At 44.9% G+C, this 24,242-nt stretch overlaps 1 protein-coding gene across 7 annotated transcripts in view; it reads left to right on the forward strand.

Moving 5' to 3' along the window:
• rhobtb4 (Rho related BTB domain containing 4) overlaps positions 1 to 24,242 on the forward strand; it is a 72,067-nt gene that overhangs the window by 25,779 nt on the left and 22,046 nt on the right. For 2 of the 7 annotated variants that reach the window (XM_045706688.1, XM_045706687.1), the window contains exons 3-4: positions 17,262 to 17,330; positions 21,738 to 21,939. In XM_045706688.1, coding sequence (XP_045562644.1) covers positions 21,748 to 21,939 — 192 coding nt within the window. In that variant the 5' untranslated portion in view covers positions 17,262 to 17,330; positions 21,738 to 21,747. Of the gene's footprint in view, positions 1 to 1,044; positions 1,425 to 16,628; positions 16,715 to 17,261; positions 17,331 to 21,737; positions 21,940 to 24,242 lie in introns of those variants that run through there. The other 5 variants (XM_045706685.1, XM_045706686.1, XM_045706683.1 and 2 more) reach the window with 4 other exon arrangements.

A 24,242-nucleotide genomic window follows, 5' to 3' on the forward strand; every position in this document is an offset into this window, starting at 1 on the left:
ACTCCAGAACTTATTTAGGCTTGCCATAACAAAGGGGTTGAATACTTATTGACTCGAGACATTTCAGCTCTTTATTTTTAATGAATTTATAAAAATGTCTTAAAACATAATTCCACTTTGACATTTTGTGGTATTGTGTGTAAGCCAGTGACACACAATTTCAATTTAAACAATTTTACATTCAGGCTGTAAAATGGATTCAATCAAAATAGATTAAGTCAAAATGCCACAAAGTCAAAATTATGAATTTCAACCAAACCCTAACCTTTACCACACTGCTAACCTTATGCCTAACCCTAACCTTAAATTAAGACCAAAAAGACAACAACAAAAAAAGAATCAGGAATTTTTACGATTTAGCCAGTTTGGACTTTTCGGTTCTCGTAACTAGTGACAACCACCTCACAGTGATCTGTTTGGCAAATATTTTACCTGAATTTGAAATGTTTTTGTTTTTGGGGAGTGAAGTATCCTAGTCATGTTTTGGGAAGTGAAGTGTCCTATAGTCTTTGGTTAGCTTTCTTCAATAAGAGATCAAATAATATGCCATCAAGAACTGTGTAATATACTTTGTATAATATTTGAAAATCATAAATAGATGTTCCACTTGTTTCATCTACAGTTTGTGCCAAAAGACACTTGTGGCAATGCTGTTGACAAGGGGCAATTCCATGATAACAGAATTACACTGAGACAAAAAAAAAAACACATTTACTGAGAAAAACTGTGCAGATGCAACATTTGGTATTATGGTAAAATCTCCCTCAGTTTTATTCTGTTACCGAACGTTGTATCTGCACAGTTATTCCTGCAAATGTGTTCTTGTAAAATATTCAGGGGAAATTGTGAAAAGTAGTCCTTATGCATAGAGTTCTATGGTTTGTTAAACTTTGAAATCAATGTTTTTGTTTGGTATACATTTTAGTATCGGCGTAATTCCTTTTTGGTTGTTAATGGGCGGGGAAACTGCTTTAGGGCGGTAACAGGAAGAGCACGACTCCTTACCATTGGCTCCCCGTCGCCAAGACATCATGACGCACACCAAGGGGGCGTGCCTTTGAAGAAATCAGCTGGAGAGACATAAACTCATAGACACGTAGTTCACCGAGGAGATAGTTAGGATTATGGTTGATATTTTACCAAATAAGAGCAGTTTAGGCAAAAGTACAGAGTTACTTACTGCTTTAGCTAGATGCTAAATTAGTCAGTGAGCAATCTGAAGTGAAAGGAAGGAAAATGCTACCTTTGTTTTAGCGCTGAGTTTCTGTGCAACATTCGCTCTACCAAGCTAGTTCTCTCAAGCCAAGGCTCTCGAGTTGGCAGCCTCTTCTTTCCTCCGCACCACTCCTTTCTCGCGCCGGGTTAATGTGACGGGCGAACCACGCGCGGAGGGACATGTGGGTCAGTACCGGAACAGTCGGAAGGTAGGGAGGATGACAGTGCAACAGTGTTGCAGGCATAATGGTCGCGTGTTTACTTTTTGTTTCTGTTTTTGCATTAGGAGGTTGTGATACAACTCACTGCTTTAATGTTTCCCAAAATTTAGAGCTGTCAACAATATACTACAATGACAATGTAACAAGCAATAATGGTGCTCGATTCCCGAGCAGCAGCACGGGTCCTGCTGCTCGGGAACTGCTTGCATTCGGCTGTGGTGCAGCAATGGGCTTGGTCTGTTACGCAAGACTATTGCACCTGTTTGGGGTGTACCCACTTACCCTTATCTCCACATTAACGTGTTTTTTCTCACAATTTTAACTAATTTCACGTTTGTTTTCGAGTAATCTAGTGTATATTTTGGGGATAATTCTTGTCAGCAATGAAAATGCTTATGCATCAGTGGCCTGCAGGTCTCCTATCAGTGAACAATATATTGGGTCTCACTGTAGAGAATATGAATAATCCGATGTTTGGTTATGAATTGTCGCGCATCAGCAATCACACAAAACACCGTCCATTGATGCCAATTTAATAGTATGTTATAGTCTCCAGCAGCTTTCTGCTTCCTGCAATGTTTCAACATGCAGTATTTCATAGAAGAAAAGCTGAAAAGCAGATTGATTGTTGGTTTGTGGATGATGACATCTATCAAAAAACGTATCAAATGACACACACACACACACACACACACACACACACACACACGGCCTGTAATAGTGATCCCGATCATTAAGATGGTTAGGCTAAGCTAGGTTGCTGTACCACTCTGTCAGTGATTCAGTTAGTCAGTACTCCAAATCACGAATTGCAGTCTGCCAATTATGCTGTTAGAAACATCGTTTGGCATGTTATCTGTTGGCCAAAACCAATGCCTTGTGAGGAAAGGTTACTTTTTATTAGGGAGGACAAGAGGAATTATCTTCCCCATATACGTTATTCATGTGTAATAAACACAACATTGCGTCTGCTTAGGCCCTGCGCTCAGGAAGTAGGATTTAACAAACAAAAAACTCTGCTGCTGCTCTCAGCTTTATCCTATATCTACATGATATATCTTATCATAGGTATGCAGTCTAGGGAGGATACAGGGCCTAGCGAGCCATTACAGTGACCAGGGCCTGTTCTGTCAGAAGTTAGGAGATAACATGCTGCATTGAGCCACATGGAAGTAACAGACAGAGAGAGAGACCACATTAGAGACACATATTTCCAACAGATCACAGAGACCCACAAAGAATTTAAAAACAAATCAAACATCGATAAACTCCCGTATCTGTTAGGCAAAATACCACAGTGTGCAATCACAGCAGCAAGATATGTGGCCCGTTGCCATGAGAAAAGGGCAACCAGTGGAGCACAAACAAATTGTAAATACCACCAATATTTATCTGTTTATTTATCTTCCCTTTCGTACTTCAACTACTTGCACATTGTTACAACACTGTACATAGCGAATAGTATAACGTGAAATGTCTATATTCTTTAAACTTTTGTGAGTGTAATGTTCACTAATGTTTCCTTGTTTATTTCCCTTTTGTTTATTGTCTATTCCATTTGCTTTGGCAATGTAAACATATGACCTTTGAATTGGGGAGAGAGAGAGAGAGAGAGAGAGAGATGAGACCGAATCCGTTGGGGCAGTGTGTGGCAGACAGGCAGAGCCATGCCCAATGCCAGGGTCTGAGACAGAGCAGATGCCTGAGCTGAGAGGAGTGACACTTATCCTGCAGTCCAAAGTAAAAGTGTTCTTGTGGGTGGTTGGTTTACTGGTACATGTTGTCAGTGTAATGCTTGTCATTTTGAGCACCTTCCCCTTAAAAAGGCTGTGCACAGCCCTGTGTGCAAGTGTTTCTGGTGTTTACATATGCCTATGCAGTTAGTGGTAGTCCCAGGTGATGTTTTGGTCATGTGACGTGCACTTGGAGCTTATGAAACACTGTTAGTAATGTCTGTTGTGTAAGAAAGGTTGTCTGGTGTATTCAGGATCCTAACAGAAGCTATGGAAGCTATTGATAATGGAAGGACATGGCGAGACATTGCCATTGGCTAAGACATTGTCAACCCTGGGGATATAGCTCGACCAAAGAGGAAGAGGGAAGGCATTAGAGAGAGACAGAAAGGGAGACAAAGAGACGGAGAGGGAGGGAGAAACCTAGGAGGATATGGATTGGCCAATGAGGGTCAGAGAGATGATGGAGGAGGAGGAGGAGGAGAGGGAGGAAGTAGGACAGAGAAGGGTGCATGTCTTGTTTACAAGGCAGTGAAGCAGTAGAGTCACCCATCCCCAGACATACTCCCATAGTGCCGAGAGCTACCCATTAGGCCTGTTGTGATGGATGCATTTAGAAATGTTTGTGTTGTGTGTGTACTGTGTGTTCCTATAGCTATTTGTGTGTGTGTGTGTGTGTCTGTGTCAGAAGCCCAGAGCAGTTTAATAACATAGGAGACTGTAGCTGGGTGCCCCTGCCTCTCCCCTGGACCTGTTTACAGTAGACCAGAGCAGCCAGGCGGTTTACAGTAGACCAGAGCAGCCAGGCTGTTTACAGTAGACCAGAGCAGCCAGGCGGTTTACAGTAGACCGGAGCAGCCAGGCTGTTTACAGTAGACCAGAGCAGCCAGGCTGTTTACAGTAGACCAGAGCAGCCAGGCTGTTTACAGTAGACCGGAGCAGCCAGGCTGTTTACAGTAGACCAGAGCAGCCAGGCTGTTTACAGTAGACCAGAGCAGCCAGGCTGTTTACAGTAGACCAGAGCAGCCAGGCTGTTTACAGTAGACCAGAGCAGCCAGGCGGTTTACAGTAGACCGGAGCAGCCAGGCGGTTTACAGTAGACCGGAGCAGCCAGGCTGTTTACAGTAGGCCAGAGCAGCCAGGCGGTTTACAGTAGACCAGAGCAGCCAGGCGGTTTACAGTAGACCAGAGCAGCCAGGCGGTTTACAGTAGACCAGAGCAGCCAGGCGGTTTACAGTAGACCAGAGCAGCCAGGCGGTTTACAGCAGGCCAGAGCAGCCAGGCGGTTTACAGTAGACCGGAGCAGCCAGGCTGTTTACAGCAGGCCGGAGCAGCCAGGATGTTTACAGCAGGCCGGAGCAGCCAGGCGGTTTACAGCAGACCACATTGGCAGGCTGTTTACAGCAGACCAGAGCAGCCAGGCTGTTTACAGCAGACCAGAGCAGCCAGGCTGTTTACAGCAGGCCAGAGCAGCCAGGATGTTTACAGCAGACCACAGCAGCCAGGCTGTTTACAGCAGGCCAGAGAAGCCAGGATGTTTACAGCAGGCCAGAGAAGCCAGGATGTTTACAGCAGGCCAGAGCAGCCAGGCTGTTTACAGTAGACCACAGCAGCCAGGCTGTTTACAGCAGACCACAGCAGCCAGGCTGTTTACAGCAGACCACAGCAGCCAGGCTGTTTACAGCAGACCACAGCAGCCAGGCTGTTTACAGCAGACCACAGCAGCCAGGCTGTTTACAGCAGCCAGGCTGTTTACAGTAGACCAGAGCAGCCAGGCTGTTTACAGTAGGCCAGAGCAGCCAGGCGGTTTACAGTAGACCAGAGCAGCCAGGCGGTTTACAGTAGACCAGAGCAGCCAGGCGGTTTACAGTAGACCAGAGCAGCCAGGCGGTTTACAGTAGACCAGAGCAGCCAGGCGGTTTACAGTAGACCAGAGCAGCCAGGCGGTTTACAGTAGACCAGAGCAGCCAGGCGGTTTACAGCAGACCGGAGCAGCCAGGCTGTTTACAGCAGGCCAGAGCAGCCAGGATGTTTACAGCAGACCACAGCAGCCAGGCTGTTTACAGCAGACCACAGCAGCCAGGCTGTTTACAGCAGCCAGGCTGTTTACAGCAGCCAGGCTGTTTACAGCAGACCGGTGCGCGGCCAGGCTGTTTCCAGTAGACCGGTGCGCGGCCAGGCTGTTTCCAGTAGGCCGGTGCGCGGCCAGGCTGTTTCCAGTAGGCCGGTGCGCGGCCAGGCTGTTTCCAGTAGGCCGGTGCGCGGCCAGGCTGTTTCCAGTAGACCGGTGCGCGGCCAGGCTGTTTCCAGTAGACCGGTGCGCGGCCAGGCTGTTTCCAGTAGACCGGTGCGCGGTTTACAGTAGACCAGGCTGTTTCCAGTAGACCGGTGCGCGGCCAGGCTGTTTCCAGTAGACCGGTGCGCGGCCAGGCTGTTTACAGTAACCAGTTTGTGCCATTCTTGCCACTGTCTCCCCTTTTTTTCTCTCTCACACGCACACACATGTCCAGACATGCACAGACACCTGCTCTATTTATGAAGGAACTACAGTAATGGCGCCTGAGAAGATGGGCGCCGTTTTACGGTCTCCTAACCAATTGTGCTTCCCTCTGCAACTGGATCCTGGACTTCCTGCCGGGCCGCCCCCAGGTGGTGAGGGTAGGTAGCAACACATCTGCCACGCTGATCCTCAACACTGGAGCTCCCCAGGGGTGCGTGCTCAGTCCCCTCCTGTACTCCCTGCTCACCCACGACTGCATGGCTAGGCACTCCAACACCATCATTAAGTTTGCTGATGACACAACAGTGGTAGGCCTGATCAACGACGAGACAGCCTATAGGGAGGAGGTCAGAGACCTGGCCGGGTGGTGCCAGAATAACAACCTATCCGTCATCATAACCAAGACTAAGGAGATGATTGTGGACTACAGGAAAAGGAGCACCGAGCATGTCCCCATTCTCTTCGACGGGGCTGTAGTGGAGCAGGTTGAGAGCTTCAAATTCCTTGGTGTCCACATCAACAACAAATTAGAATGGTCCAAACACACCAAGACAGTCGTGAAGAGGGCACGACAAAGCCTATTCCTCCTCAGAAAACTAAAAAGATTTGGCATGGGTCCTGAGATCCTCAAAAGGTTCTACAGCTGCAACATCGAGAGCATCCTGACTGGTTGCATCACTGCCTGGTACGGCAATTGCTTAGCCTCCGACCGCAAGGCACTTCAGAGGGTAGTGCGTCCGGCCCAGTACTTCACTGGGGCAAAGCTGCCTGCCATCCAGGACCTCTACACCAGGCGATGTCAGAGGAAGGCCCTGAAAATTGTCAAAGACCCCAGCCACCCCAGTCATAGACTGTTCTCTCTACTACCTCATGGCAAGCGGTACCGGAGTGCCAAGTCTAGGACAAAAAGGCTTCTCAACAGTTTGTACCCCCAAGCCATAAGACTCCTGAACAGGTAACCAAATGGTTACCCGGACTATTTGCATTGTGTGCCCCACCCCCCCACCCCTCTTTTACGCTGCTGCTACTCTCTGTTTATCTCGTATGCATAGTCACTTTAACTATACATTCATGTACATACTATCTCAATTGGCCCGACCAACCAGTGCTCCCGCACATTGGCTAACCGGGCTATCTGCATTGTCTCCCACCACCCGCCAACCCCTCTTTTTACGCTACTGCTACTCTCTGTTCATCATATATGCATAGTCACTTTAACCATACCCACATGTACATACTACCTCAATAAGCCTGACTAACCGGTGTCTGTATATAGCCTTGCTACTCTTATTTTCAAATGTCTTTTTACTGTTGTTTTATTTCTTTACTTACCTACACACACACACGCACATATACCTTTTTTTCACACTATTGGTTAGAGCCTGTAAGTAAGCATTTCACTGTAAGGTCTACACCTGTTGTATTCGGCGCACGTGACAAATAAACTTGGATTTGATTTGAATAACCTAGGGTGCACATTTGCCGACAGTATCAGCGACCTAGCTACCATCGCCAGTCATTTTCAATGGAAGGAAGACAATTAGCGAGCTCGTGACCAGAGTTAAATTTGTGTTTGTAGTGTGTGTATGCGTGCGTGGAGCAGACTGTAGCTGTCATCCTCTGAGGGGGTGCTACAGGCAGCCAGCTGTGTCAGTGTGTTTGGGTGAACTCTAGCCTTGAGGAGGAGGTGGGGGAGAAAGAGCAGGATGAGGAATCGGGTTTATGGAGCACTGGGGCCGAGCGGCTGCTACCATTCCAACTGTTACATAACTGGGAGGGAGAGATCTGGGAGGAGTTTGGAGAAAGAAGGTAGCCAGGAAGGGAGGGACAGTGGGTAGAGAGAGAGGGCAATGGGTGTGAAAAAGAATAAGTAAACTAAGGACAGAGAGTAACAACCAGGGAGGGAATAGCTGTGTAATCAAGTGGAGCGAGAGACAAAGGAGATAGGGAAGGTGAGCAATAGAAACAGCGAAAAGAGGCCTCCCGAGTGGCGCAGTGGTCAAAGGTAGAGGTCGACCGATTATGATTTTTCAACGCCGATACCGATTATTGGAGGGCCCAAAAAACCCGCCAATACCGATTAATCGGCCGATTATTTTTATTTTTAATAATGACAATTACAACAATACTGAATGAACACTTATTTTAACTTAATATAATACATCAATAAAATATATTTAGCCTCAAATAAATAATGAAACATGTTCAATTTGGTTTAAATAATGCAAAAACAAAGTGTTGGAGAAGAAAGTAAAAGTGCAATATGTGCCATGTAAGAAAGCTAACGTTTAAGTTCCTTGCTCAGAACATGAGAACATATGAAAGCTGGTGGTTCCTTTTAACATGAGTCTTCAATATTCCCAAGTAAGAAGTTTTAGGTTGTAGTTATTATAGGAATTATAGGACTATTTCTCTCTGTACAATTTGTATTTCATATACCTTTGACTATTGGATGTTCTTATAGGCACTTTAGTATTGCCAGTGTAACAGTATAGCTTCCGTCCCTCTCCTCGCTCCTACCTGGGCTCGAACCAGGAACACATCGACAACAGTCACCCTCGAAGCAGCGTTACCCATGCAGAGCAAGTCACGTTTGAAGTTTGAAATGCGATTAGCGCGCACCCCGCTAACTAGCTAGCCATTTCACATGGGTTACACCAGCCTAATCTCGGGAGTTGATAGGCTTGAAGTCATAAACAGCGCAATGCTTGAAGCATTGCGAAGAGCTGCCGACAAAACGAAAGTGCTGTTTGAATGAATGCTTACGAGCTTGCTGGTGCCTACCATCGCTCAGTCAGACTGCTCTATCAAATCATAGACTTAATTAGAACATAATAACACACAGAAACGCGAGCCTTAGGTCATTAATATGGTCAAATCCGGAAACTATCACGTTTATTCTTTCAGTGAAATATGGAACCGTTCTGTATTTTATCTAACGGGTGGCATCCATAAGTCTAAATATTCCTGTTACATTGCACAACCTTCAATGTTATGTCATAATTACGTAAAAGTCTGGCAAATTAGTTTGCAACGAGCCAGGCGGCCCAAACTGTTGCATATACCCTGACTCTGCGTGCAATGAACGCAAGAGAAGTGACACAATTTCACCTGATTAATATTGCCTGCTAACCTGTATTTATTTTAGCTAAATATGCAGGTTTAAAAATATATACTTCTGTGTATTGATTTTAAGAAAGGCATTGATGTTTATGGTTAGGTACATTCGTGCAACGATTGTTCTTTTTTCGCAAATGCCCTTTTGTTAAATCATCCCCCGTTTGGTGAAGTCGGCTGTCTTTGTTAGGAAGAAATAGTCTTCACAGTCGCAACGAGCCAGGCGGCCCAAACTGCTGCATATACCCTGACTCTGTTGCAAGAGAAGTGACACATTTTCCCTAGTTAAAAGAAATTCATGTTAGCAGGCAATATTAACTTAATATGCAGGTTTAAAAATATATACTTGTGTATTGATTTTAAGAAAGGCATTGATGTTTATGGTTAGGTACACGTTGGAGCAACGTGTACCTAAGCGATTATATGCAATGCAGGACAGGCTAGATAAACTAGTAATATCGTCAACCATGTGTAGTTAACAAGTGATTATGATTGATTGATTGTTTTTTTATAAGATAAGTTTAATGCTAGCTAGCAACTTACCTTGGCTTCTTACTGCATTCACGTAACAGGCAGGCTCCTCGTGGAGTGCAATGTAAAGCAGGTGGTTAGAGCGTTGGACTAGTTAACTGTAAGGTTGCAAGATTGAATCCCCGAGCTGACAAGGTAAAAATCTGTCGTTCTGCCCCTGAACAAGGCAGTTAACCCACCGTTCCTAGGCCGTCATTGAAAATAAGAATGTGTTCTTAACTGACTTGCCTAGTTAAAATAAAGGTGTTACATTTTTTTTTTTTATCGGCCAAATCAGCGTCCAAAAATACCGATTTCCGATTGTTATGAAAACTTGAAATCGTCCCTAATTAATCAGTCATTCCGATTAATCGGTCAACCTCTAGTCTAAGGCACTACATCGCAGTGCTAGCTGTGCCACTAGAGATTCTGGGTTCGAGCCCAGGCTCTGTCGCAGCCGGCCGTGACCGGGAGGCTCATGGGGCGGCACACAATTGGCATAGCGTCGTCCGGGTTAGGGAGGGTTTGGCCGGCAGTGATATCATTGTCTCATTGCGCACTAGCGACTCCTGTGGCGGGCCGGGCGCAGTGCACGCTGACACTGTTGCCAGGTGTACGGTGTTTCCTCCGACACATTGCTGCGGCTGGCTTCCGGGTTGGATGGGCATTGTGTCAAGAAGCAGTGCAGCTTGGTTGGGTTGTGTTTCGGTGGACGCATGGCTCGCGACCTTCGCCCCTAGTCCGTACGGGAGTTGCAGAGATGAGAAAAGACTGTAACTACTACCAATTGAATACCACGAAATTGGGGAGAAAAAAGGGGTAAAAAATTAAAAAAGAATCATCGAAAAGAGTGGTGGATGGAGAAAGGGAGGGAGCATTGGGAGAGGAGGTATGAAAGCTCCCACTGCACTGCACTGACCCAACCAAACCCATACTGAGACACTCTTATTTACAATGTGCAGGGATACTGGAGTAGTAGATATGTACAGTGGTAAGGTGACTAGGCATCAGGATATATGATAAACAGAGTAGCAGCCTCGTATATGATGATTGTGTGTGTGGAGTCAGTATAAATGTGTGTGCATGTGTTATGTGTGTGTTGGAGTGACAGTGTGCGTGAGTGTAGAGTCTTGAGTCAGTGCAAAAATAAAATACAATGGTCAACTCAGGTAGTCAATGTAGCCGTTCTGTGAGCTGTTTAGCAGTCTTATGGCTTGAGGATAGAAGCTGTTCAGGAGCCTGTTGGTGTCAGACTTGATGCACCGGTACCGCTTGCCATGCGGAAGCAGAGAGAACAGTCTATGACTTTGGTGGCTGGAGTCTTTAACAATTTTCCAGGACTTCCTTTCACACCGCCTTATAGAGGTCCTGGATGGCAGGGAGCTCGGTCCCAGTGATGTACTGGGCTCTCCGCACCACCCTCTGTAGAGCCATGCGATCGAGGGCGGTGCAGTTGGCATACCAAGCAGTGATGCAGCCAGTCAACATGCTCTCAATGGTTCAGCTGTAGAACATTTTTAGGAATTGAGGGGCCATGCCAAACCTTTTCAACCTCCTGAGGGGGAAGAGGCGCTGTTGCATCTTCTTTATGACTGTGTGAGTGGACCATTGAAGCTCTTGACCCCCTCCACTGCAGCCCCGTCAATGTTTCCTCTAGTCCACTATCAGCTCCTTGGTCTTACTGACGTTGAGGGAGAGGTTGTTGTCCCAAAACCACACTGCCAGGTCACTGACCTCCTCCTTGTAGGCTGTGTCATCGTCGCCGGTGATCAGGCCTACCAATGTTGTGTCGTCAGCAAACTTGATGATAGTGTTGGAGTCGTGCGTGGCCTCGCAGTCATGGGCGAACAGGGAGTACACGAGGGGACAAAGCACACACCCATGTGGATCCCCCATTTTGAGGGTCAGCGTGATGGAGGTGTTGTTGCCTACCCTCACCACCTGGGGGCAGCCCGTCAGGAAGTCCAGAATCCAGTTGCAGAGGGAGTTCTTCAATGCCAGGGTCCTAAGCTTGGTGACCAGCTTGGAGGGGACAATGGTGTAGAACGCTGAGCTGTACTCGATGACCAGCATTCTCACATACAGTTGAAGTCGGAAGTTTACATACACTTAGGTTGGAGTCATTAAAACTCGTTTTTCAACCACTCCACAAATTCTTTGTTAACCTCTCTGGTATCATTGGGACGCTAGTGTCCCACCTCGACAACAGCCAGTGAAATTGCAGGGCGCCAAATTCAAACAACAGAAATCCCATAATTAAAATTCCTCAAACATACAAGTATTATGCACCATTTTAAATCCAACCACAGTGTCCGATTTCTAAAAGGCTTTACGGCGAAAGCACACCATGCGATTATGTTAGGACAACGCCTAGCCACAAGAAACCATACAGACATTTTCCGGCCAAGGAGAGGACTCACAAAAGTCAGAAATAGCGATTAAATGAATCACTAACCTTTGATCTTCATCTGGTGGCACTCCCAGGACTCCATGTTACACAATAAATGTTAATTTTGTTCGATAATGTCCCTCTTTATGTCCAAAAACCTCAGTTTTGTTGGTGCGTTTAGTTCAGTAATCCAAAGGCACAAAGCATACTCTCAACATCCAGACGAAATGTCAAAAAAGTACAATAAAAGTTCGTAGAAACATGTCAAATGATGTTTAAAATCCTCAGGTTGTTTTTGTCATGAATAATCAAGAATATTTCAACCGGACGGACAAAAGCTTTGTCAATAGAAAAGGAAAAACAAGAAAGGCGCGCTCCCACACGCTGGATTCATGTCTGGAAATGTCCACTGTCCACTCATTGAAAGTGCTGTATCTCCCTAATTTTTCAGAGTAAAAGCCTGAAACAATGCCTAAAGACTGGCCACATGTAGAAGAAGCCATAGAGATCGTGAACTGGGCCCTAAGACTTTCAACAAAATAATAGTACTTCCTGGATGGATTTTCCTCAGGTTTTCACCTGCCATATCAGTTCTGTTATACTCACAGACATTATTTTAACAGTTTTGGAAACTTGAGAGTTTCTATCCACATTTACCAATTATATGCATATCCTAGCGTCTGGGCCTGAGTAGCAGGCAGTTTAATATGGGCACGCTTTTCATAAAAAATTCCGACTGCTGCCCTAGTGAAGTTAACAAACTATAGTTTTGGCAAGTCGGTTAGGACATCTACTTTGTGCATGACACAAGTCATTTTTCCAACAATTGTTTACAGATAGATTATTTCACTTATAATTCACTGTATCACAATTCCAGTGGGTCAGAAGTTTACATATGCTAAGGTAACTGTGCCTTTAAACAGTTTGGAAAATTCCAGAAAATGATGTCATGGCTTTAGAAGCTTCTGATAGGCTAATTGACAACATTTTAGTCAATTGGAGGTGTACCTGTGGATGTATTTTAAGGCCTACCTTCAAACTTAGTGCCTCTTTGCTTGACATCATGGGAAAATGAAAAGAAATCAGCCAAGGCCTCAGAAAAAAAAATGGTAGACCTCCACAAGTCTGGTTCATCCTTGGGAGCAATTTCCAAATGCCTGAAGGTACCACATTCATCTGTACAAACAATAGAACGCAAATATAAACACCATGGGACCCCGCAGCCGTCATACCACTCAGGAAGGAGACGCGTTCTGTCTCCTAGAGATGAACGTACTTTGGTGCGAAAAGTGCAAATCAATCCCAGAACAACAGCAAAGGACCTTGTGAAGATGCTGTAGGAAACGGGGACAAAATTATCTATATCCACAGTAAAACGAGTCCTATATCGACATAACCTGAAAGGCCGCTCAGCAAGGAAGAAGCCACTGCTCCAAAACCTCTATAAAAAGGCCAGACCACGGTTTGCAACTGCACATGGGGACAAAAATCTTACTTTTTGGAGAAATGTCCTCTGGTCTGATGAAACAAAAATAGAACTGTTTGGCCATAATGACCATTGTTACGTTTGGAGGAAAAAGAGGGATGCTTGCAAGCCGAAGAACACCATCCCAACCGTGAAGCACGGGAGTGGCAGCATCATGTTGTGGGGGTCATTTGCTGTAGGAGGGACTGGTGCACTTCACAAAATAGATGGCATCATGAGGCAGGAAAATTATGTGGATATATTGAAGCAACATCTCAAGACATCAGTTAGGAAGTTTAAGCTTGGTCGCAAATGGGTCTTCCAAATGGACAATGACCCTAAGCATACTTTCAAATTTGTGGCAAAATGTCTTAAGGACAACAAAGTCATGGTATTGGAGTGGCCATCACAAAGCCCTGACCTCAATCCTATAGAAAATGTGTGGGCAGAACTGAAAAAGTGTGAGCGAGCAAGGAGGCCTATAAACCTATAAACCTAACTCAGTTACACCAGCTCTGTCAGGAGGAATGGGACAAAATTCACCTAACTTATTGGGGGAAGCTTGTCGAAGGCAACCCAAAATGTTTAACCCAAGTTAAACAATTTTAAAGGCAATGCTACCAAATACTAATTGAGTGTATGTAAACTTCTGACCCACTGGGAATGTGATGAAAGAAATAAAAGCAGAAATAAATCATTCTCTCTACTATTATTCTGACATTTCACATTCTTAAAATAAAGTGGTGATGCTAATTGACCTAATACGTAACATTTTTACTAGGATTAAATGTCAGGAATTGTGAAAAACGGAGTTTAAATGTTTTTAACTAAGGTGTATGTAAACTTCCGACTTCATTGATAGGTATTCCTCTATCTAGGTGGTTGAGGGCAGTGTGGAGTGCAATTGAGATTGCGTCATCTATGGATCTGTTAGGGTGGTATGTAAATTGGAGTGGGTCTAGGGTGTCTGGGATGGTGGAGTTGATGTGTGTCATAACCAGCCTTTCAAAGCATTTCATGATTACAGATGTCGGTGCTACAGGGTGGTAGTCATTGTGCCTTGAAGCCTTTAGAGTTCTTAGGAACAGGGATGATGGTAATCATCTTAAAACATGTGGGGATTACAGACTGGGACAAGGAGAGGTTGAAAATTACAGTGAATGTGCCTGTACGCTGATCTGCGCATGCTCTGAGAACGTGCCCTGGAATACCGTCCGGCTCCGTGGCCTTGCGTTTGTTGACCTCATTAAAGACCTTACTCACGTCGCTCTCAGAGAGCGAGATCACCCAGTCCTCTGGGTAGTTGGGGGCCCTCACGCACGGTACAGTCTTGTTATTGTCAAGGCGTGAATAAAAGGCAGTGAGTTTGTCTGGTAGAGAGGCATCATTGAGCAGATCATGACTGGGTCTTCCTTTGTAATCTATAATAGACTGTAGCCCCTGCCACATGTGGTGGGCGTCTGAGCCTGTGTAATATGATTCCACCTTATTCCTATATTGTCCTTTTGTTGACTCTGAGGTCGTTGCGGGATTTCTTGTTCCTGTCCTAACACCTTTCATTACTCACTTTTCCATTCTTAGATCAAGGTGAAACAACCACATAATATAGATGTTAAAAAGGCCTCGATGTAGAGAGATTTGAGATGTTTTTATGTTGTGTTGTCAAGGGGAACATGTCTTAGTAGCAGACCAGAAGTATTGGCTTGCACCTTCCTCAGTGTGTCTGCTGTTCGCTGACATTTCCAATCGCTGTAGTACAGGTGCCAGCCTAACAGATGGTGTCTAGACTGCTGCCTTTCTCAGCATCAGTCACTGGCTGTGAATTAATCCCTACACAGCTCTCACAGTGTCTAGTTACCTCTGCTGCCTTTCTCGGCATCAGTCACTGGCTGTGAATTAATCCCTACACAGCTCTCACAGTGTCTAGTTACCTCTGCTGCCTTTCTCAGCATCAGTCACTGGCTGTGAATTAATCCCTACACAGCTCTCACAGTGTCTAGTTATCTCTGCTGCCTTTCTCAGCATCAGTCACTGGCTGTGAATTAATCCCTACACAGCTCTCACAGTGTCTAGTTATCTCTGCTGCCTTTCTCAGCCAGCCTCTCTGTGTGTTTGTGACTTTGATATGTGGTTGTCTCAGCTACCTTAAGATGAACACAGTAGTTGGAATCGGTCTGGATAAGAGTGTCTGCTAGATGACTAAAATGTAAAATGTGTGCGTGTGTATGTGTTCGCTGTCCTCTGCGTGGTGGATGCTGTGCCACAGAGCGACGGTGTAGTGATCCAGCGTCTGATCCCCTGAGAAACTGTCCTCTGTCCCCAGTTTCATATCTCCATGCCTCACAGCCTGCCTAAGCCTGTTACACACCAGACCCAGGGGACCCTTAACACCATACACACACGCACACACACGCACACAGGTAGGCCTTTGTATTTTTTACACATGCAGAGACACACTCAAATACAAACATACAAACAAGCATGAGCCAGTGGTGTGTGAGCTGTGACACTACTGATGTGACACATTTGATGCAAATTCACTTACACACTCTGTCCTACACAGGTTCTCTGTCAGCCCCATAGACTTAATTGGAAAACAAAGCACATTTACTCAACCCTGAGTGGTGGAGTGCTGATCCCATAGGGATGACTGTCTAATATTTCCCTTTATTGCTTTTTCCATCTGCAACTCTCAGAACTGTTATTGATGTGCTCGTCTTGCAGCTGCTACGACAATTAAAGAAAATTTCCACCCCAAAATTACATTTTGGTATTTGTTTCATTAGTCCATTATTGATATAGTCCCAAAATGTTTTGCATGTCAGCAATCAATTTTCACAAATATTTCACTTTCAAAATACATAAATACATCTGGTATGATGCAAAGTGCACCATCAAAAGTTTGGACACACCTACTCATTCCAGGGTTTTTCTTCATTTTGACCATTTTCTACATTGTAGAATAATAGTGAGAGAATGCCAAGAGTGTGTAAAGCTGTCATCAAGGCAAAGGGTGGCTACTTTGAAGAATCTCAAATATAAAATATATTGTGATTTGTTTAACACTTTTTTGGTTACTACATGATTCCATATGTGTTATTTCATAGTTTTTATGTCTTCACTATTATTCTACAATGTAGGAAATAATACAAAATAAAGAAAAACCCTTGAATGAGTAGTAGGTGTGTCCAAACTTTTGACCGGTACTGTATGTATTTTGAAAATGTAATATCTTGAAAACTTGATTCCTGACATGCAAAACATTTCGGACTAATGAAACAAATACCAAAATCTTGTTTTTGGATGGAATTTTCCTTGAAGTGAAGAACTGTTAGATAAGGATAGAATGTCGTGACTTTTACTGCTCTCTCTATCACACTATTAACTGACTCACGTAGACCTACAGTACGTGCCTGACTGTGTGTCTCAGAAAGACCAACACAAAGGGAAACGTAGGGAGGGAGCACAGATAAAGTCTAGATAGACAGCCACTACTCCCTCAGTTCCTCTGCATTTCTCCGGGTTCAGTCACTCTCTCCGCTACTCACATCGACTAAGGTTAAGGTACAGTGTAATAATAACACCTGCTGCTCGGTGGCTTTGACAGCTCTGGGACTATAACGGAGATGGAATATTCCAAAGGGAACACACTGTTTGTTGTAGCTCTTAAACAAGACCTGACATTGTTTGTTTAGGCCTATTGCAATATTGTCTCAATCTGTAGCAACAGGGACATAAAATGTTTGAGACGAGAGGAGCAGGAGTTGGTGGAGATGAGTGGAGGAGGGATGGGGGGGGAGAGCTGAATATCCGGCTGCCTGTCGTCTCGTGTGTCCGATGAATGGATGCCATTTTTATCCGCTACTGTCTGTCTGTCAGGGCAGGGATGAAGTGCATCTACGTCAATGGAACAATAATAAGCCAGTGAATGTTTCAAACAGCCTATTTATGGGACCTTGGATAGGTTGGAGTGGCAGAGTGGTAGGACAGAACTGCAGGTCTGTTCAGGTATGGTCTGGCCAGGTCGTATCACTATCACCTTCAGAGAAGCACGGGAGTCTAACCAACGTTCTCTCTCTCTCTCTCTACTGGGTCGGTCCACCACAAAAAGCACCAGAAAGAGGACTTCGACACCCACCATCTCAGATTGTTCTGAAATCATTTATTTTCTTAGAAACAGGTAAGAGTAGCATTCCTGCAACATTATTTTGTTGAAATATAATTTGATCTCTGAGAAAGGAAGCTCATTGATTGCATCCAAATTAGCCATTTTAATGTATAGGATTCATATAATATTCAATAAATATAGTACCTAACATCTGATATGGACCAAAGTTCTTTCTAACAATGACTTAGACATGAGGAATCCCACCACAACAATGAGTATATAGTATCAGTTCTCTATGTTTGACAAGTACTATGGAGCTTCAGTTTGGAGTATTGTTTATTCATCCTATGTAATGTATTCTTAGTGAATTTGGTGATGTTTTCCCCCCCCCTGAGTATTTAGTCATGGAGATTGTTAGGCTTCAGTCCCATCGTATATCATGATATTACCAGGTTCTGACCACTAGATGGTGTTGTTCTTGCTATTAGGTGATAAAGGGACAGTTCACCCAAATTACAAAATTACATTGGTTTCCTTCCTGTAAGCAGTCTATTGACAAGGTATGACAATAATAATACTTGTCAGACATAGAGAGCTGATACTGTATAAGCCTCCCCTACCAGAGGACCTGAGCCCTTGGATCATGCCTCAGGACCACCTGGCCTGATGACTCCTTGCTGTCCCCAGTCCACCTGGTCGTGCTGCTGCTCCAGTTTCAACTGTTCTGCCTACGGCAATGGAACACTGACCTGTTCACCGGACGTGCTACCTTGTCCCAGACCTGCAGTTTTCTACTCTCTCTCTCTCTACCGCACCTGCTGTCTCGAACTCTGAATGCTCGGCTATGAAAAGCCAACTGACATTTACTCCTGAGGTGCTGACCTGTTGCACCCTCTACAACCACTGTGTTTATTATTATCTGACCCTGCTGGTCATTTATGAACGTTTGAACATCTTGGCCATGTACTGTTATAATCTCAACCCAGCACAGCCAGAAGAGGACTGGCCACTCCTCAGAGCCTGGTTCCTCTCTAGGTTTCTTCCTAGGTTCCTGCCTTTCTAGGTAGTTTTTCCTAGCCACCGTGCTTCTACACCTGCATTGCTTTCTGGAGTTTTAGGCTGGGTTTCTGTATAGCACTTTGACATCTGCTGATGTGAAATAGGGCTTTATAAATACATTTGATTGATGGGTGGGTGTGGGGGGTCTGTGGGTGGCTTTTAACCATTTCTTTGGATTCCTCATATCCTACTCATTGTTAGAAGACATTTTGTTCGAAATTGGATGTTAGCTACTATATTTATTGAATATTATATTCATTCTGTAAATTAAAATGGGCAATTTGGGTGCAATCAATTCGCTCAATTTCTCAGAGATCAAGTTATATTTCAACAAAATAATGTTGCAGGAATGCTAATCTTATCTGTTTTTAACTACAGAAACCATTTCAGAACAATCTGAGACTGTGGGTGTCATGGCTTGCTGATATGAAATGGAACAAACCTGTTCCAATTTCATAAGATCATTCCTCATGAGAGTCGAATATTGACAGCCTTGATTTGACATGTCAGAAACTGTGTGTTTTGTACCAACGTCTAAAAACAGCGCCACTGTCGCCCCAGCATCTTTGTTATTGTTTTGTGTAGGGAATGGAGGTGAGATGTGTCGAGCAGTGTGTTAAAACGGAGGTGAGATGTGTCGAGCAGTGTGTTAAAACGGAGGTGAGATGTGTCGAGCAGTGTGTTAAAACGGAGGTGAGATGTGTCGAGCAGTGTGTTAAAACGGAGGTGAGATGTGTCGAGCAGTGTGTTAAAACGGAGGTGAGATGTGTCGCAGTGTGTTAAAACGGAGGTGAGATGTGTCGAGCAGTGTGTTAAAACGGAGGTGAGATGTGTCGAGCAGTGTGTTAAAACGGAGGTGAGATGCGTCGAGCAGTGTGTTAAAACGGAGGTGAGATGCGTCGAGCAGTGTGTTAAAACGGAGGTGAGATGCGTCGAGCAGTGTGTTAAAACGGAGGTGAGATGCGTCGAGCAGTGTGTTAAAACGGAGGTAAGATGTGTCGAGCAGTGTGTTAAAACGGAGGTGAGATGTGTCGAGCAGTGTGATAAAACGGAGGTGAGATGTGTCGAGCAGTGTGTTAAAACGGAGGTGAGATGTGTCGAGCAGTGTGTTAAAACGGAGGTGAGATGCGTCGAGCAGTGTGTTAAAACGGAGGTGAGATGCGTCGAGCAGTGTGTTAAAACGGAGGTGAGATGTGTCGAGCAGTGTGTTAAAACGGAGGTGAGATGTGTCGAGCAGTGTGTTAAAACGGAGGTGAGATGTGTCGAGCAGTGTGTTAAAAAACGTTGCAGTGCATATTCTGCTGTTCTGTTGTGCGTGCAATGATGTCCGGGGGGGGACGGTTTGTTTTGTTGTTGTAATATCCCAAAAAGACGTGGCAGTTAAGGATTCCAGCTTTAAGGAAGAAGCTTAAAGTAAGCTTTTCACAGGGCTGTGAATTTATGGCGTTAAGAGGAACTATGCGATCACCTCTGCTACGTGCCAAGCTCTTGATGGATATTGGTTGGTGTTCTGACTCTGATAGGGGAGCCTATGGGAGACACTGTCCTGTCCTGTGTGTGACCCAATCACATGAATCATCTCTTTCATCGCATTCTCTGTTAAATAATAGACAAGACAAGTGTCTGGGAAACTTCTTGCTTTTCAGACCCATTTATCTGTTGAACCAGGTCAAAGTGGTCTGTCCTCTGTCTGTACATCACCACTTCCTTCAGCACTTCCTTTTGGCATAGGGCAAACATGCTCTTTTACTGTTCTGCTGCTGTGGCTCTAGACTAGAGTTTTAGGACAAGCCGAGACAGAACTCTGTCATCTGTCCTGTTCAGACGCTACTGTCTCTCTAAACGCTATCTTGGCCTCAGCAGACTCTCCAGGGAGAGAGAAAAAGAGAGGGAAGGAAGGAAGAGGGCTGGCATGAGGGGGTGGGGGTCTTTTAATGAGTGCCCCTCGGCAGATGAGAGCGAACCATAAGCTTGTTTAAGGATGTGTAGCGCCATTGAGAACTTTCACCATTTTGAAGTAGTCAACTGGGTGGGACTTCCTATGGATTAAGGAAGGATCACATAATTCCATCCAGGTCATCAGAAGGAATCAGCCAATGAAATATACTCATGAACAGACATAAATAGGCAACCTTGGCTTTATACCTGTTCAAACAACACACTCCAGGTGACAGTAAATCGCCAACCCAGGTGGCAGTGTGCACCCTTTCAGTTTGTTAACCAACTCATAGAAGTAGTAGGAAAAAGAAAATTGACTACTTCAAAATGGAGATGGCTTCAATGGTGCTGCCTGTGGACTCACAGACGCCATAATGGGACGAATACAAAGTCCTCTATCATTCTCTATGGAGCGAACTCATTCACTCATCAGAAAGTCTGCCACTAGGGCTGGGTCCTGGTTTATCATGGACCACTCTGATAAGTGGCTTTCTCCTCCGGCAGGGTTGGAGGCATGGCTACGGTACACTTGTCATGTTCATGAAGAGACCGTGTGTTCCTTTAAATGCAGACTGTCTGTGGAGTGTGGTTCATGGGGCTGTGTTTGTGTGCCTTCACAAGGTACAGTGCATTGGCTGCAGGTGCTAGTGGTTATGCTTCACTCCTCCCTGCCTGAGAGAAAGAGGAGGCTACAAATGTTATCCTTGTTTCCTCTCTCTCTCTGTCTCTCTCTCTGTCTCTCTCTCTGTCTCTCTCTCTGTCTCTCTCTCTGTCTCTCTCTCTGTCTCTCTCTCTGTCTCCTCTCTCTGGCTCCTCTCTCTCTCTCTCTCTGTCTCTCTCTCTCTCTCTCTCTCTGTCTCCTCTCTCTGTCTCCTCTCTCTGTCTCCTCTCTCTGTCTCCTCTCTCTGTCTCCTCTCTGTCTCCTCTCTCTGTCTCTCTCTCTCTGTCTCTGTCTCTCTCTCTGTCTCTGTCTCTCTCTCTGTCTCCTCTCTCTGTCTCTCTCTCTCTCTGTCTCCTCTCTCTGTCTGTCTCCTCTCTCTCTCCTTCTCCTCTGTCTCTCTCTGTCTCTCTGTCTCTCTGTCTCTCTCTGTCTCTGTCTCCTCTCTCTGTCTCCTCTCTCTGTGTCTCTCTCTCTCTTTGTCTCCTCTCTCTGTCTCTCTCTCTGTCTCTCTCTGTCTCTCTGTCTCTCTGTCTCTCTGTGTCATGACATAAATAGCTGCTCGGTTCTTTATTTCTATGCCTCCGTACCATGTGTTCACTCTGAAGGAGTTTGGCAGGAGCTGCTCATTACTGGTCAGTGCTGTTCTGGTCAGTGTTGTTCCGTTTGTACCTGAATTCTTCACTTAATCTCTCCCCCTCCTCTCTCTCTCTCTCTCTCTCTCTCTCTCGCTCTTTCTTTCTCTCGCCCCCTCCCCTCTCTCTCTCTCTCCCCCTCCACTCTCTCTCTCTCTTTCTCTCTCTCTCTCTTTCTTTCTCTCTCAGGGCCCTCTCCATGGATATAGACACAGACTATGAACGGCCCAATGTGGAAACCATTAAATGTGTGGTGGTAGGGGACAATGCAGTGGGAAAAACCAGGCTCATCTGTGCCCGCGCCTGCAATGCCACCCTCACACAGTACCAGCTGCTCGCCACCCACGTGCCAACGGTCTGGGCCATCGACCAGTACCGCGTGTGCCAGGAGGTGGGCATGGACGCACGCTACACACACACAGACCTACACACACCTACACAGACCTACACAGACCTACACGCACCTACAAACACATTCACCTACAAACACATTCACACACACACGCACCTACAAACACATTCACCTACAAACACATTCACCTACACACACATTAACCTACAAACACATTCACCTACAAACACATTCACCTACAAACACATTCACCTACAAACACATTCACACACACACTCACCTACACACACATTCACCTACACACACATTCACCTACAAACACATTCACCTACACACACATTCACCTACAAACACATTCACCTACAAACACATTCACACACACACTCACCTACACACACATTCACCTACAAACACATTCACCTACAAACACATTCACACACACACTCACCTACACACACATTCACCTACACACACATTCACCTACAAACACATTCACCTACAAACACATTCACCTACACACACATTCACCTACAAACACATTCACCTACACACACATTCACCTACAAACACATTCACCTACACACACATTCACCTACAAACACATTCACCTACACACACATTCACCTACAAACACATTCACCTACACACACATTCACCTACACACACATTCACCTACAAACACACTCACCTACAAACACATTCACCTACACACACATTCACCTACACACACATTCACCTACAAACACATTCACCTACACACACACATTCACCTACAAACACATTCACCTACAAACACATTCACCTACACACACATTCACCTACACACACATTCACCTACAAACACATTCACCTACACACACACATTCACCTACAAACACATTCACCTACAAACACATTCACCTACAAACACATTCACCTACAAACACATTCACACTCACCTACACACACATTCACCTACAAACACATTCACCTACACACACATTCACCTACAAACACATTCACCTACAAACACATTCACCTACAAACACATTCACGCACACACTCACCTACACACACATTCACCTACAAACACATTCACCTACAAACACATTCACCTACACACACATTCACCTACAAACACATTCACCTACACACACATTCACCTACACACACATTCACCTACAAACACATTCACCTACAAACACATTCACACACACACTCACCTACACACACACTCACCTACAAACACATTCACCTACAAACACATTCACACACACACTCACCTACACACACATTCACCTACACACACACATTCACCTACACACACACATTCACCTACACACACACATTCACCTACACACACATTCACCTACACACACATTCACCTACACACACATTCACCTACAAACACATTCACCTACAAACACATTCACCTACAAACACATTCACCTACAAACACATTCACACACACACTCACCTACACACACATTCACCTACACACACATTCACCTACAAACACATTCACCTACAAACACATTCACACTCACCTACACACACATTCACCTACAAACACATTCACCTACACACACATTCACCTACAAACACATTCACCTACAAACACATTCACACACACACTCACCTACACACACATTCACCTACACACACATTCACCTACAAACACATTCACCTACAAACACATTCACCTACAAACACATTCACCTACAAACACATTCACCTACAAACACATTCACACACACACTCACCTACACACACATTCACCTACAAACACATTCACCTACAAACACATTCACACACACACTCACCTACACACACATTCACCTACACACACATTCACCTACACACACATTCACCTACACACACATTCACCTACAAACACATTCACCTACAAACACATTCACACACACACTCACCTACACACACATTCACCTACAAACACATTCACCTACACACACATTCACCTACAAACACATTCACACACACACTCACCTACACACACACTCACCTACACACACATTCACCTACAAACACATTCACCTACACACACATTCACCTACAAACACATTCACACACACACTCACCTACACACACACTCACCTACACACACATTCACCTACAAACACATTCACCTACAAACACATTCACCTACAAACACATTCACACACACTCACCTACACACACACTCACCTACACACACATTCACCTACAAACACATTCACCTACAAACACATTCACACACACATTCACCTACAAACACATTCACCTGCAAACATATTCACCTACAAACACATTCACCTACAAACACATTCACCTACAAACACATTCACACTCACCTACACACACAT

This window comes from Salmo salar, chromosome ssa24, assembly GCF_905237065.1.
Source record: "Salmo salar chromosome ssa24, Ssal_v3.1, whole genome shotgun sequence".
In the NCBI taxonomy this organism is placed as follows: domain Eukaryota; kingdom Metazoa; phylum Chordata; class Actinopteri; order Salmoniformes; family Salmonidae; genus Salmo; species Salmo salar.